This window comes from Micromesistius poutassou, assembly GCF_964030765.1.
Source record: "Micromesistius poutassou genome assembly, chromosome: 18".
In the NCBI taxonomy this organism is placed as follows: Eukaryota; Metazoa; Chordata; class Actinopteri; order Gadiformes; family Gadidae; genus Micromesistius; species Micromesistius poutassou.
In genome coordinates this window covers 2,856,419-2,872,645 of record NC_140288.1, presented here as the reverse complement: position 1 = coordinate 2,872,645, position 16,227 = coordinate 2,856,419, and the positions used below count along the sequence as shown (strand labels likewise).

At 47.1% G+C, this 16,227-nt stretch overlaps 1 protein-coding gene across 15 annotated transcripts in view; it reads right to left on the bottom strand.

Annotated features, from left to right (window-relative positions):
- prrc2b (proline-rich coiled-coil 2B) overlaps nucleotides 1-13,810 on the bottom strand; it is a 30,168-nt gene extending 16,358 nt beyond the window's left edge. For 11 of the 15 annotated variants that reach the window (XM_084483080.1, XM_084483087.1, XM_084483090.1 and 8 more), the window contains exons 1-15: nucleotides 13,672-13,810; nucleotides 9,812-9,990; nucleotides 9,077-9,251; nucleotides 8,252-8,369; nucleotides 7,958-8,021; nucleotides 7,688-7,831; nucleotides 6,936-7,318; nucleotides 6,389-6,519; nucleotides 6,107-6,270; nucleotides 5,611-5,698; nucleotides 4,857-5,031; nucleotides 3,469-3,880; nucleotides 2,701-2,972; nucleotides 1,604-1,802; nucleotides 557-761 (exon numbers count right to left, since the gene is read on the bottom strand). In XM_084483080.1, coding sequence (XP_084339206.1) covers nucleotides 557-761; nucleotides 1,604-1,802; nucleotides 2,701-2,972; nucleotides 3,469-3,880; nucleotides 4,857-5,031; nucleotides 5,611-5,698; nucleotides 6,107-6,270; nucleotides 6,389-6,519; nucleotides 6,936-7,318; nucleotides 7,688-7,831; nucleotides 7,958-8,021; nucleotides 8,252-8,369; nucleotides 9,077-9,251; nucleotides 9,812-9,926 — 2,645 coding nt within the window. In that variant the 5' untranslated portion in view covers nucleotides 9,927-9,990; nucleotides 13,672-13,810. The remainder of the gene's footprint in view (nucleotides 1-556; nucleotides 762-1,603; nucleotides 1,803-2,700; nucleotides 2,973-3,468; nucleotides 3,881-4,856; nucleotides 5,032-5,610; nucleotides 5,699-6,106; nucleotides 6,271-6,388; nucleotides 6,520-6,935; nucleotides 7,319-7,687; nucleotides 7,832-7,957; nucleotides 8,022-8,251; nucleotides 8,370-9,076; nucleotides 9,252-9,811; nucleotides 9,991-13,671) is intronic. The other 4 variants (XM_084483092.1, XM_084483085.1, XM_084483086.1 and 1 more) reach the window with 2 other exon arrangements.
- Nucleotides 13,811-16,227: the final 2,417 nt, after the last annotated feature.

Below are 16,227 nucleotides of genomic sequence, written 5' to 3'. Positions count from 1 at the left end.
TACCGCACGCGTTACGTCTTTCACACGTGAAAGACGTAAAATTGCCAGATTACATTCCCCCCCCCGGTCAACGGTAGCACTTTCCGTTTCGCTCTTTAACGGAGCGCTACCGTCGTCGTGTTGTTGGAGTCCGCCGTTGCCATTCCCCCGGAGATTATGCTCGGTTACCTTTTGCGCCGGGACCGCTGCGGTTTTGAACAACAAAAAAAAACACGATGGGGGTCTGCCCAAATTCGCTAGTTTTGCTAATCCTTTTGATTAAGCGAGCGCCGTCACCACCTTCTCGGTGGACGTCGTGATTGGCCTCACGAAGGATCAACAGCAGAGCGACGAACGGCAGCACCTCGAGCGATCGTGCCGTTAACCTAAGCGGGCATAGTTCCCCGCATACGGTGACAGGGAATTTGGCGGCAAGGATTCGCCGGCATTTCCCATACCGGGCCGTTCATCCCCCCCTATGCCGCCGCTCGCCCGCTTAAGTGATCAGCACGAGCTGCGCGGTGGTGAAAAGAGGCGTGCAACATTACGTTATGAGACGTGACGTTGGCGGACTCACCGGTCGTCTGGCCTGCCGCCCTCGGAGCTCTCGTGCTGCCGCTGGTAGGGCGGCGTGAAGCTCCGCAGGGGGTAGCCATCCTGGTTCCACATGGGGTAGGGCTCGGTGGACGGAGCCCGCCTCTCCTGGTGCATGCTGGGGTGGCAGCCGTCGTCAGAGCCGGGGCTGTTGAGGTGGTCCGGGTGCAGCATGGGCTTCATCATTCCTAGAGGACGAGACGAAGCGTTAGGGGCCGTCGCGTCGTTGGGAAGTATTGCATACTTTTAGAAATCCAGATTAAGGCATGAAATGTATCCTTGACGGCCCCTTTTTGCGTTTTCATTTCATATTTATTATATTAATACATTACACATTTTTTTTAATTTCTTGCGAATTTTTGCAGATGAACAAAAACTCGGAAGAATAATCATGAAAGACGACGTGATTTTCTTTCACCATATTCAAGCGCGTGACATCGACTTCTTCATCTCTTGAACAAGAACCATGCTTGTGCTTTTCTTTTGTCTTTGATCCTCAAAATAACTTTCCCCCTCCAAAAAAAAGAAAGAAATGGCTGAGGAGACCGCCAGACTATCATATCAATCATAATCACGATTATTTTGGCCAATATTGAAATCTCGATTATTCAAACGATTATTTTTGAGTTTGAAAACATGATGCATTTATTCATAATTTCTCTCCAAAAAAAAAAAAACTTTGTAAATGAGAACTTTGAAATTTCCCCTTAAAAATATACACAAAATGGTCAAATAGAAAATAAAGTCCAGATATGAATCCAGCTGTTCTGCAATTTCTATTAAAAAATAATAATAATGAAAATAATAATAATGAAAATAATATATATATATATATATATATATATATTTTTTTTTTTTTTTTTTTTTTTTATCGTTTCAACTCGATTATATTAGTTTGGTGATCGTTTCACTCTGAAATCGAAATCGCAATCAAAATTCGATTAATCGCCCCGCCCTACGCCAGACTCCCCTATCCGCCTTCTGTCTTCCATCAACCAGCAGAGGGAACCCCCGAGCGGTCCGTGCCTACCTGACGAGTGGACAGAGTTGGGGTAGTAGTCCACGGGGGACCGGCCCTGGGCCATGCGGGGGTCCATGAAGGGGGGCATCATCATCCAGCGGGGGTCGAAGCCCAGCACGTGGGAGGGGTAGTAGCCCCGCTGGGGGTGGCTGGAGCCAGAGCTGGCCGAGTGGCTCGACTGCCAGTGCTGCATCTTGTACACTTGCTCCTGCGGGAGGAGGAAGAACATCAGCAGCAGCACACCATCAGGACACCGGATACAAGCAGAGGATTTGGCATAGGAGCGTCTTCAGCTTCAACGTGTTACAAATACTGAACGCACACTTCTGTGTGCGAGTGTGCCTGCAAAAAAAGAAATACTCCAACTCAAGTAAAAAAAAAGAAAAGAAAAAAAAAGCTGGCCAGGTCAGTAGGAGTGAATAGCTGTATTATTTATTGAATAAAACCAAATACTTGAATAATTTAATTGGGGCTTTACTGACTTGGTGGTTTCACCTGCACGTATCAGCTCTACTAGCCCCGAGCAGGACTTATCCTGTGCGCTACCGAGGCTTTCATGCCAGTGTACGCAATTTATTTTACAAGCATTTCTGCTTAAATTTCTGAACATATTGATAGCTATCAATAAATCAAAAGCTCTGGGGGGGGGGGAAAAAATAACAAAATCTGGCAGTTGCAGGCCTGGACCGGTCTGTCTTCCACCCTAATCAACCACCTGTGTGTTCTAGGCCCCTGCACTCATTGCACATGACCGGAGCGTCCATCAAGGCTGAGCAGACCCATCACTAAAGCAAGCGGGCCAGCCACTTGTTTTGGGGGAGTGGCTTTGGAGGGAGGCCAGAAGGGAGGGGTGGGATTCTTCCTAAATCTAGCTGGCATCTCCAAATTGCCTACCCCATCTTTTTAAGCATGGGCTAGGGGCATCACGAGCTCCAAAGGGGCCACACTCCCCTTGGCAACCCAGGTCTATTCCTCATAGTTTCGACATGACAAACGGAAGCGTCCCCTTGCAAGTGTTTGCATGCTCGCTCCACGTTCTCTCTTGCCACACTCATTTAATCACGCCCCCCCCGGCGCCCCCAACACACTAAATAAAAAGGACTGACCTGCTGCTGCTGCTGTTGTTGTTGTTGCTGCTGCTGTTGTTGGTGCTGCTGCTGCTGTTGCTGTTGTTGCTGCGCTGGTTGTGGCGGGGGTGTGGACTGCTGCTTCTGGAAGCGGGGCGCGATGGGCTTGGAGGCGGGGCGCCCGGCGCTGGCGTCGCTCATCGGGGACGTGGGCTCTTGTGCGTCGTCCTCGCTGGCGCGGTAGGCCGGGAAGCAGGGCTCCTCGCGGTACTCGTAGCCGGGGGAGTGGTCCGGGGGACACTCGCTGGCCTCTGTGGGGAAGGAGCGATTCAGGGGAAAAAAAAAAAAAAACGGGAAAATGATTGCACTCGTTATTGCGTTATTGTCGCGGATCGAGTGCTTTGAGGCCGTTTGATGTTTACGATCAGTGCCTCGCCGTACGGGCGATAAAAGGGTTATCGATCCAGTTTCTTAACTGGTGGGAAAATCGCCAACACCAGAAAACACAAGGAAGCGCACTCTGACCGCAGTTAAGCCCACATTTTCTACAAAATCTACAAAAACACAAAATCGCCGCGTGAGCCGTGATGACATCACACTTGGTTCACAGCGGCTCCCACGGAGTCACTCACGGCGACATTAAAATGGAGGCACTAACGCTTCCTGCCCAGCGACGACTTCAGCCAGGTCTCCGGGCCAATAATGATCCGGCCCCCAAAACATCCACAGTCCCAAACCCGCTAAGCTTGCCCTACCCCCCCCCCCCCCCCACACGACACAACCGGTGACCCCCCACCCCCGTCTCACCTTTCGTGGCGTACTGCCAGCTGTCCTGGTGGGCTTTGCTGGGCTCCCTCTTGGGGGAGACAGCGGCGGTGGCGGCGGCGGCGGGCTCCTTGCCCTCGCCGTCCTTGCTGCCGTCGTCGGAGCGCGAGGTCTGCCGCTCCGTCTTGCCGAACTTCTCGTCCAGACGCTTCAGCTTCTCGGCGCAGGCGGCCAGCCGCTCCTCGCGGGCCCGCCGCTCCTCCTCCTCGCGGCGGCGCCGGGCGCGCTCCACCGCCTCAGACAGCTCGGGGGACACGAACTTGGCGCGGGGGGCCGCCGCCGCCACCGCCGCCTGGGCGGGGTGCAGGTGGTCGTCCTGGTCCTCGGGGTGCTCCGCCTGGTGGGGGGCGGCGGCGGTGGCGGCGGGGCCCGGTGCAGAGCTCTTCTGCGGGGCCTGGGGGGGGGGGGGGCGGGGGGGGAGAGACAGAAACCAATGCGGCGGGGGAGGGGGGAGGGGGTGAGTTTTCTCGCAATGTTTCTTGGAAGTATTTGGATTACACACGAGGCAAAAATTGCATTGGTTTCTTGCGCTGCCGTGTGTCATTTTATACTACTGTATAGTAGTACTATAGTAGTATTGAAATACGGGGGGAGGGGGGGGGTGTGCAGAGGGATAAAAGTAATTAACAAAGGTTATATTTGGAGCCTCCCAATAAAGGAGGCTGAACGGTGATCTAATTGGTTGGAATGCTGTCCCCGCCACGGCCAGGATGAGGTCATCCATCTTGTCAAGCGTGTGTTCATTAAAATAGTGATTTAAAAAAAACGGGAAACGCACACAATTTGTGCGGTTTTGAAGGCCCGGGTGCGTAGAACGACGAACCGTTTGTACGCCGGCATTCTTTTGTGTTTAACTTTGACGGTTTTCTTTTTTTATACAACATGTTGCCAAGCAGAGAAGGAGACATCCATCACCATGGTAACTGCAAGGTCATTTGTCCTAATTAACAATAGCGTCTCACCCTGGGAGAGAGCAAAAAACACACCGTGCCCTTGCTAGGGCTTGGTTCTGCCATTCCCCTCGACAGCCACGCACACACACGGGTGACGCAAGGAGATACAACATTTATATAAAAAGGATCTTTAAAAAGCCCTTCAAGATCATGATACTTTTTCATAAAAAAATTAAAATAAAAAAAAAACATTCCGGAGTACGCAAATTATTTTCAATGAACCAAGAAAGCCGCCACCTGGACCAAGTCGGAATACACGCCCCCGGTTTTACACTGGGGAGACGGTGAAATTGCAGGGTGTGCCAAGCTACGACTGGACCGGCTTGGCGCACACAAAACGCCTAAAGACATGAATCCGACAGGCAGTGAGTGAGTGAGTGAGTGAGTGAGTGAGTGAGTGAGTGAGCGAGTGATTACCTGGGTTTCGGAGGGGGGGTACTTTCCGTTGGCTTTCCTCTGGGGCTCGGTGTGGTGGAGGTGGTGCTGCTGGGCGTAGATGTCCTCGACGGCGTCGTGGAGGTAGGCCCCGTCGTTGGAGCTGACGGAGGCCTGGCGGTCTCGCTGGCCGGCCCTCTGGCGCTCCCACTCGGCCCTGGGGAACCCGGGGGAACCGGGCGTGGTCAGTACGGGGACGCACTCGTCGATGAACCAAGAATGACGGTGGGGCACCGCGGGCCCCGGGCACAGCGCTGTGCAACTCATCTGATTTTTGATCGTGATTTCGATTTTTGGATCAACAATCTCCAAATTAATATAGAGTTGAATTTTTATTTTTTATTTTTGAGTATTTATTTTATTCATTAAATGTTTTATAGAATTTTTTGCAGAACTGGATACATACTTTTTTTACATTATTTTCGAGACAGAAATGCTGAATAAATGCATCATGTTTTCAAACTCAAAACTAATAGTTTGAATAATCGTGATTTCAATATTGACCAAAATAATCATGATTCTTTTTTTTCTCCAGCAGCCCTACCCCAGCATGCTAACAGAGAACACCACATGGTCCCATTTCCACAGATAAAATGGCCTGGTCCATATCAAACCAAATCATTGGGCTTCCATCGCGACAGGCTTGTAATCTGCCGAAGTGGCCGCGTTGGGCCGTAGTTCGGCAGCTAACGCAAATTCAATTTTGTTTTTTTCAGAGTGGTACGAAAAGACTCACCACATCTTGCCCTTCTTATTGGCGCCATGTTCCTCTTCATCGTCACTGAATTTAAGCTTCTCTCCGTAGTCTACCTCTTCGTGAAGTCCTGTGCGGGGAAAAGTCACAAAACCAAATGGAGGATAAAATTAACGTTTATATCCCAACGATAGAAACGAGTTACATTGTATTACTTTATGGACGTGTTTGACCGTCTTATGGCTAGAGCTTCACGGGTGACTGCGACAAACGATGGAAACATAATTTTTTTTTACAAGCAAGAACAAACACTTGCCAGACACAAATAACTCCATGCCACGGCTCTACAAAAATAACCTCAACAGTAACATCATGAGCTCTTAATCATTCCCCTCACACGCAAAATCAGCGCAAACCATGTACGGCCACCGTTAAATAAACTCAATAGACCGAGGAGGAGGAGGAGGATGGCATCGGAGACCATCGGTTTGACCCCCGGCTGGCGGTCCGGACACACAAGCACCGTCGTCTACATTACCTGCCCAGCCGTCCTCACAGTTGACGTCCAGCTCGTCCAGATCCCTCAGGTCCTCGGGGTTGATGATGGCGGGCCGCGGGGGTCTCTCTCCGGGCCGGCGGATGGGCTGGGAAGAGGGCCGAGTGGGGGCGCGTACGAAGCGGGTCTCCCGGCGCACGTCACCGCTGCAGACGGAGAAAAGGAGGAGGAAAAGGTCGGACCGCGCTCCAAGCAGGACGAGTTTAGGAAACTAAAAAAAAGAACGGAAGTGTTTCAGGGGTGGGGGGGGCTGTTGGAACATACTTGACGTGCTCCGAGGCGTTGGTGAAGTTCTGGCGGGCGGGCCTGTTGTCGAATCGTGCGGGCGCCGTCACCGTGGCGACGGGCGTGATGTCTGCGGCGCCGGGGGTCTCGCGCGTGTCTTTGGAACACATCTGGTCGGAGTGGACGTGAGAACCATCAGAATCGACACGGCAAACAAGTGTTGATGTGCCTTTGAATGCACTTTGAAGCAAGCACACAGCAAAGGGTGATTCGGTGCGGCGTAAGATAAGGCAAATTGTGTTTAAGCATTAGATGCTCATGCATTTCCTAAGAATGGGCTCAAGTGAGACGGGCCCAAAGTGTGTGTGGAACGGAGCAAAAAGACTGCCAAGAGAGGCGTGAGTACTCGTTAATTAAACAACATTTACAGCACTCTACATTTAGGTTTACAAAAAAAATCCCTCTAAATAACACAATCAGTCTTTGGACACTTTGGACATCGCTTGGCTGAACGTTGGCCGCTCAGACATGACTAGTGTTTCCCCCCCCCCCCCCGACAGCCACGCAGACCACTGTAGACACTTACGAAAGCGGGCAGCATGTCGTGGTAGACGGCGTTGGAGGTGTGGTGGAGCTGGTGCTGCAGGGCGGTGGGGACCACCGTCCGGCGCAGGGGCTGGGCGGGGCGCAGGGAGATCTCCTTGGGGTCGGGGACGGAGGGCTGGGCCAGGGCTAGCGAGTGGGAGGAGGAGGAGGAGGAGGAGATGCCGGGGGCGATGGCGGAGGAGACGGAGGCGTTGGAGGAGGAGGCGTTGGAGGAGGCGGGGACGGAGGAGGAGGAGGAGGAAGGGGCGGGGGAGGCGCCGGTCTCAGCCGCGGCGGGGGGCTTGCCCTCGGGGTCGGCTGGCAGACCAAGGGGCGAGGAGGGCTGCAGGTTCCTGCCACCACCCTCCCTCCAGCTCGTCACATCTGGGAGGAAAGTGGACAAAAATAAAAATCGGATTCATGAGGGAATAAAACTTTGTCCCGTGCCTTTGCGGTTAATTGTTTAATGGAATAATGGAATACACGACGCACCCAAAATAAACATTTTTAAATCAAATGTCATTCAGCAGACACGTTTATCCGGAGCGTGTGAGTGTGAGAAAGCAGGGACACGCCATCGAGCATCAAGTAGGAGCATCTTGCCCGAGGAAACTAAAACCGGGGCGGGTAATTGACACCGAAAACCCGGTTCCTGCGAGTCGCCCGCCGCCTAGTCACTACCAGGACAACTGCACTGCTTTGCCCTGAATGCTGGGTAAACGGCGCCGTGGGGGGGGGGGGGGGGGGACTCACTCTGCGGGCGGAGGCTTGGTCCTGGCCCATACGACGGATCGAAGACGCTTCTTTCCTTGCCAGCCTTGTCCTGTTCCCCAGCGGCCTTCAGCGTGGGAAATTCCTCGTGAGAGAAGGGCTGAAGTCGGTTTAAGACCCTTGAACCTGCCGGAGGGAAAAATGTGGACGGAACGCTTAAAAGGTTTGTCCAAAAAAAGTTGTCAACAATTTATGTAGCGGCCCTAGAGAGAGCAGCACACAGACCCACACCCACACAAGAAGAGGTCTTACCATCTAGCTCTTTCGCCTTTCCATTTAGCTGGGCCCATTGCTTCGGTCCACCTGTGTTTGTGCTCTATGGAAAATTGAACACATTTTGATCAACGTCAGCTCAGGAACACTTGGGCTCAACCTGCCCTGAACCTTTTCTTCAAATTCAAGCCTGTCTATAAGTGTGAATGGCTCACACAATAGATAGAGCATCGTCAAATTTAGGACCGCTGCTTGGAAATAAAGTACTCCTACAATAATGTATTGAAATACAGTGGTAGTACTGCAAAGAGGGAACCAATTCACTCAACAGACTTGGGGTAAACGGACCTCCTGGCTGGCTACTGGTGTGGGCTTCTGAAGATTGGAAACGGACTTCTGTGAAGCCAGCTGCGGCTGCAACTCCGGCAGCTGTGCTGTTGACGCAATAGAACTGAAACCCAAAAAAACAATTATATCAGTCGCCTGCAACTCAGAAGAAAAGGACAAACACCAAAGTAAACACTCCCCCGTGTTACCGTCCCCTTCGTCAAGATGAAATCTTTTCCTCGCCCTTTCTCCAAAGACAAACTATATTAAAAAAGGCACCGGGTTTTTTCCTATAGGCACTTCACAATCAGTGCACCTTTGCATACCGCTATTCACTAGTTTGATGAAACCTCCTCTCTACTCCTAGACACACAAACTGCATTGATTCAATGTCTTCATTGATGCCAGTAGGAAGATAAAAAGATCTAATGAAAGACCCATCAGGAAGCAGACTGTGTCAGGAATTTTTCCCTTACATCCATCCACTTCTCCCAACTTTCTGCCTCAGCAAACCACACACTTTTTCAAGGTTGGTGCATTCGGTGGCTAAAGAGTCAAGTTTTTGCCTATTATGGAAAATTACAATCAAATAAGAATTCCTCTTGGTGACGTCCTCATCATATATGGTTTGCTGAATGCCTTCAGTGTTATTTTCCCCCGACATTCTTTGCCAAGATCGTACTTCACCAGGGAAAGAACATGGAATGAGCGGCGACCCCGACACGTGATACATTTGTACAATGTGAGCTTTGAACACACACACACACACACACACACACACACACACACACACACACACACACACACACACACACACACACACACACACACCTCTTTTGATCCGGTTGCTCCTGCTTGTTTGCCCATCCTGTTCCGTCTTTGGGCACAATAATGACGTTGGGGTCGTTTCCTTTGTTTTCAGACTTCAGGCTCGGCAGGTGAGCGGGTGGGGGCATACGCCGGGCTGCGGCCACTTTGCCAAGACTCTGTAAGCCATGTCGTGGAACTGCCAGGGGCGGGGGGCAATCGCAACGCAGGGAGGAAAGGCAACAGGGAATGAGGTCGGGTCATGAAAAGAAAGCGGTGCATGAGTTTAGTAACGTTTGGGAAGGGTGAAAGAGGGGAAAAAACATAAGTCTTGTTGGGTCGGTTGTATTAAGAAACATCAAAAACAGTGGGATAATATGAATTAGTATATGCTACATGTGAACCTCCTAAGATGCCGCAATTTGATTGGTTCGCTATCTCGGGATAATGGGCGATATCCCATGATTGAGATCTCAAACTCGGGATATTGTCCAGCGCGCGTGACGGTCGTCTCGTCACGCTAATAAAAAAAACAAATAAACCTCTAATAAAAACAAATAAATCCCGGCAAAAAGTGTTATCTTGTTTATTTTTGGAGTGTTCATGTGTAGTATATACTAAAACGGTACCTCATGCTCAGTGAATAGTGGCAAATAATTGTTCAATATGTTATGTAATAATAATCTGCAATCCACTCAGGAACAGAATCCTATTTGACAAAACAAACACTATAACAACGTCACCGGCTTGATGACTTACCTGCGTTTTTCTGAGTTTCTATTGATTTTCCCTTGTACTTGTCAAATAGACTGAGCGTGGAGTACTTGCTTTTCCCATCCTTGGACTTGGTTATTTGCCCCAAACGATCGGACATTGCGATGTAATGTCATCGAGTATGGAAATTTTTTGTTGCGCCTTTTCCCTAGTGCCTTCTGAATCTGTAAGGAAACAAGAGAAAACATATCAGAACCCATGGACAGCCGAGATATTTCAGGGGAGGCCCAAACGGGCCTCAAAGGGTTTGCACACCAGTACGGAAGTTGTAGAATATTTGAGTCACGTGCGTCAAATCTGGGCGTTGGGTTTTATCGAAAGCAATTTGTTCTTTTATAGAAAGTAATTCTTGCATTATTGGCATGCCACGGCAGCAAACACTTTCCAACGTTTGGAGCACGAGAACACTAGATTCCCAGAGTCCACACAACCTTTTTTCTACCCATCCCTTCAAGACAGAAGATCCCCCAAAAAAGGTACCCCGACATACACAATCACCCGTCCGACCCGGCCACTCAGCTCCGCCACACTGCCTGGCAACATGATGCAGACCAGAACAACCCATCTAACTCATGACTCTTCCCCTCTCTGGACCGACAGGACATTTGCGTCTCAATATCAGGGTGACAGAACTCTTAATCGCTGCATCACAATAGAACCGGGGGGGGGGGGGGGGGACAAAAGTATCTTTGCATCAGCACCACCTACACTGACCGTAAGAATTTGCTGTGGAATGCCGGGCTGAAATCCATGACGACAAAGTGTTCTCTGCATGGGATTGCTTGTAAAATTCTATTAAAATAATAAACCCATTGTTAACGTTGAAAAGGGCCGTGCTGAAGCTAATAAAAGAACAGTATCAAATTGCCCAATAAAAAAAAGGAATTCCAGTCAGCAAACAAAGCCTTGGCACGACCGGTACGTAATAAGGACAGTATAATATAAATTTGATTTGGGAGACTGTGAAGCAGTAATCTGTCCGACACCTGCAAATCCTGCAAATCCACTACGCTGGCCATCCATCACAACAGGTGCGTGAAGTCTCCATTGACCAACACCTCCACCAATATGTATTGTCCGAGCTATATCAAGCAGATAAACAACTTTTCCCTGCACTCCTAGCAAGGTCTGGATTTAGCCATGATTTAATAGTAATCATTTTGACATTTTGGGTCACAATCTCAATGACCGTTGTCCCAAATCCATCAATCATTTCCAGAGGGAGCTGTGATTCCGTCGTTTCATGTCTGAATAGTCATCAACGTGAGCCCCAAAGAAAATGATGGGATTGGTGAAACGCGTTGTTAGAAAAATCATGTCAGAGATTTTGCCCATTGTTTTGGTGGGAGACGTTTATCAAATTGTTCACTGGGAGGAAAAGTCTAAAATTATGCCAGCAGTCAGTTACATGCCTGTGGTTCAAAGTGGTCCAAATTATTTCTGAAAATGTACCATCAATTGTGGTGGAGAAGAGTGGTTCTTAATTGCAACTACATACAAACAACATTTAGGGTTATGGTTAGAAAAAAATAATATACATTTACATTGTTACAGATTACATTAGTGTGTCAGAAACCAATGGGTTTTTACCATCTTAAAAATGAGACCTAAGGGCTGATTTTGAAAACATGTATTTTGGCAGTTGAGACAAGATGGAACTTTGTGTCAGACCCTACAATTTTAGGAAATTTGATCATCTTAAAAAGATTTAAAATATATATATAAATAGTTTGTCATTTAGAAAAATACGATCAGGTACAATTTTGTGCATTATTCTGTTTATATGGAAATACATGGTCGCATGGTTTTCAAGTCACTGTTTTACATTATTTGTACAGTGACTTTAGATTCCTTCCCTCAGATGTCTCTTCATCAGTGCAACTAGCAACTGTAGCCTACATGAATACTTAACAACCAAACTAAACACACAGCCTTCCAGATTGTTTTCATATTCCACCCACAACTTGGGTCAGGGAAGTTAGTGGGATGTAGGGGAATCCCTGGTAAGTTTGAAGTGGGTGAACCAGCCATAAATATATTGGTCTTAATTCATATGTAACCAAGAACTGGCCCATGCCTTGGAGCAGAGACAAAAAGCATAGTTTTTGGACCATAGGTAAACATCTTGCTTGCCAGCCATAACTGATCGAGATTAATAAATGTTATAAAGGCTATGGGATAGAATTTACTGGTAAAGCGACTGGCCAAGGATTTGTAAAATGATGACGTATTGACACAGTGAGGCCTATATTACTGTAACCGTTACAAATGCCCCTCCAATTTAACAGCCGGTTGGGATAAATTAAAAATGATTTCCGAGCCTAAATGGGGTTAAAATTATTCAACGTGAAACTGTTTTAGTGCTGTACTTTCATGTCTGCAAATAACAATTGACATGATAATGTTGCCATTACAGATTGACGTGCCTTCGGTCTGTGCCTCAAAGGCCCGATCACGGATTCGTGATTGGTCACGATGACCAAGTGCTTACAATTTTATTAAAATGAAGAATCCAAATGGCAAAATATGACATTTCATGATCGGCTAGATTTCTAGGCAAGTGTATAGAGTTATTTACCAAATGATCATCACTGATGCTGATATTTTACAAAGACCGCTTACTTCAAAGCCAGCCCCATTCAAACTATATCACCATAGAGCGTTCAATAAATAACGACACAGATGCACGTAAACAATGATTCCTTTAAAAACGAAACGCGCCAATCGATAAAAGCCGAGACCATCACCCACCCAACATCATGATTTCGACCGAAAATGTGTTTTGTTCCAGCCCCCCAAAAAATGCCCAGGGTTGACGCTCACCAAGTTCAAATCAGAGGGACGCCATTGCGGCTCGACGCTTCAGCATGGAAACTTTTACGAACAAGCATCCTCAAATCCGAATAAAAATACGTGAAGGAAAAAACCAGAGTGCCACGAAAAACGTCGACCGTCCAGGTTAGGTTCTGCGGGAGTCTGTCCACCACCCCCCCACACACAAACAGCCCGCTTGACCTCCCTGGAAGTGGACGATCGTCACCGACAAAAAACCCCAGCGTTCATCCGAGCTCCATGAAACTGACACCGGTGGGCAAGATGGGCGAGAAAACCACCAAATGGGATGGGATGGGATGGGGGGTGGTATATGGGGGGGGGGGTGTCGGGGGGTCTAATGTTATGAACCACTGAGTCCACCACCACCACCACCAGGGTACTGATTAATGGGATCGGTACCCGTTCAGGAGACCCCGACGGGAGCGAACATCAACAAGGCCCTAGGACGTTCTGTCCGCCCGCCCGGTACTGGCGGTGGGGAGAGAAGGGCGATGTAAACAGCTCCGTGTCCGTGTCACAGCGGCCGTAGGACGCGACTATTACGGCAAATATAATGACAGGTAGACGGTGGACACCTATAGCCGGGACATCTGTGTCTTTGTTTCCCGAAAAAACAACAGAATCGGCGGATTGAGCATCGACCAGTGAAAAAGCAGGCTCAGCTTGTTGTACAACTAGGGCAACTGGGTTAAAAGTTCCGGTGTTTTACCGAGCCGCGAACCAAACCCGACCGCACAGGAATACGTCGTCGTGTTTGTTTTTTTTGCGGGGGGTACAACTGACCCGTTTTATGTTCCACGGGGATCGGGGAGGGGGGTTGTATGTGCGGTGCATGCAACGCAAATCGGACGTTTATAGGCTTTCGGTGCGTCGGAAGAAGGCGATGGAAAGACAGGACAAGGCGATTAAAAATGGCCGCCGCTCAGAACAAAGCCACAATAAAAAAGAGAAGCCGGAGGAAAGCGGAAAAATGTCGGCGATTCCCACGTTAAAACAGACCCATAACTCACCGTTTGGTCGACGTTGTATGTTTCCAGATGAGTGGTGTTGGTGAATATCCACAAAAGTGTGATTCTTAAAAGGATGGATGGCGATTGTACAGCTGTATAGTCGTATGCTCTCTTGTAAACAGCGCTGTTGCTGGGACTAACCCGGCCTAGAAATGAGATTGGAGTGGAGAGGGTCGCCAGACTGCTTTATCCGTAAAGGAAAACGTAGGCGGACTATAGGACGTAAAGTCAGCCATACTGCCCCTAATGGTTGTAGTTCACATACAATTAATATATCCAGTCAGTGGGAAGTAGGCCTATTTGTAAATAAATGCACACATTTTAAAGGGATTGCGTTTTAAAAAAAATAGTTTAAATCAAATGACAGGGGGGGGGGGGAGAAAATGAAATGAAATAATATAATAATGTTCATAGGCTAAAGGCTGCCTTATTTGTGTCAAGTATATCATAGGTTATCCATTCAGATCCATTCCATTTAAAGGCAAATGGAAAAAAATATGTATTTTTATTTATTTTACAAACATATCATCATCTCATATTGCATTAAAAAAATATATTTGGATCAAAGTGAGAGGTCTATGATGCAAGACACAATTATGTGTCACAATTTTCTTCTGCTTCAATCACCTTGAACCAACATTTCAAAACTACTGAATTTCTTAGATCTGAGCCTAGGATTTTCCAAAGACTCCAAAAGATCTGGAGTGGCGGTCATAATAATAAAAATAGACAAGAACTTCAGATCACAAAGAATATGAGGCTTTGCAGCAAGACCTTATTGCATGTAAGCCTGGTGTTAAAATAGGGACTCTTTCAATTAATTGCATAACACTCAAATAATCATATAACACTCATATAATAACTAATATATCAACACATAATAATATAGATGATTGTATAACAACACGATTTCCCTGTTCTCCTGCACCCTTATAATGATAAATATATAGGATCCGAAGAAGAGGAAATCAGTTAGTCAGTTTATTTGACGATAGACTTCACCGCATACCAGTGCTGTTGTACTGTGGAACTTTAACCTCTAGATGGAGCACTTGTTATATTGCATGATGCACCTGCGTTAACGGCTCTTCATCGGTATAGGCCTACGCGTGGACGCAATGAGGACGTAACGGGTCTCCTTGCGTTGCGTCAACGTGGAACCTCAAAGAGCCTCTTAGTTGATGTAATGCCTCACAAAAACAGTTTAACGAGTATAATCGATTATGTTACTTTGCTGATGTTTTTCCAACATTCAATTATTTTGTATTTTGGGCAAAACAAAACATCAGTTTGGTTTAGGATTACAATAAAATACAATATGTAGGCCTACAGCCTTAATGATCACTCGATTAATGACAGGGATTGTCTATTCCAAAAACATTCAACACTGGCAATGAACCCAGATTCTAACTTACGATTTATTTGTCCAATCATCTGGAGTAGATTTATTGTACCACATCACAGTAGAGAGATTTACATTTTCAGCACTGCACCCGCACATAAAATACATCATTCCCACAAAGGTAATGACCAGGCAAAAAGGGAGTATGCGTGCATGCTAAATTAGTCTAAGCTTAGATGATGGGCCACTGGCTTTGAAGTAAACGTACATTGCAACATATTGAAGTAATTTGAAAGCGAAATTATGGTTGTATTACCACAACCAAACATGCAGATTTTTTGCACGTTTTGCACGTTTTGTGTCTCTGCTTTGTTGAGAGATGTAGGCCTACTCCTAAGGATTTGTTTGACATACTGAGGAAGTTCACCTTTAAAGGCATTCTCAGTGCTTGTGATTGAGGTTTGAACTGTAGCAGATTAGGCCTTTACACCGTTTCCTGTCACATGACTTGTGGTAAGGCTATGGGGAATTGAAGACTGGTAGCAGCTAAAGTGTGTACAAAGTTTCAGACATTAGTGTTGAGACATTGGTGTCATGTGCGTTAACCACTTCTTCCCATTTGTCATTTAAGAGAACAAAATGTGTATCTTTTTCGGAATGCATTCAGAAAGGTTATTTTCAATATTAAAAGATTACATTTTGAGAAATTTGTCTGGGGTGAAAATGAACTAAACATTTTTTGTTGTTTTTTTCCACAAATTTAAAACTCAAATCAAACTGAATTATTGACACTGATTGTGTTTTCCCATTTGATATTTAACAATCTTTCAGATTCTAAGATAATTTTTGCTTCATCATTAAGTGTCAGAGATCGGAATGATGGAGATGAGGCTTTATCAATAACAGCAACGCGAATACCTTTGTCTCGTCTCTTCTGAATTTTGCATTAGGCCTACAGATCTATCTTAGTAGTCTTTTGGTTTTCCATGCACCCAAATCACAAAGAATGCATCATCTTAACATGCTGATTCTACAACCATAACAGTGACTTTTACACTCTTGTCTTTCCAGGGAACTCACATTCTCATCACCACCTGTGTTGTGTAAGTAAACACATGCATCGCTAGCATGAGTGAGCTGATGCAGAATCCAGTATCCATATTACAGACCCACGCACAACCAATCAAATTCAAAAGAAAGAGAAAAAACAAACG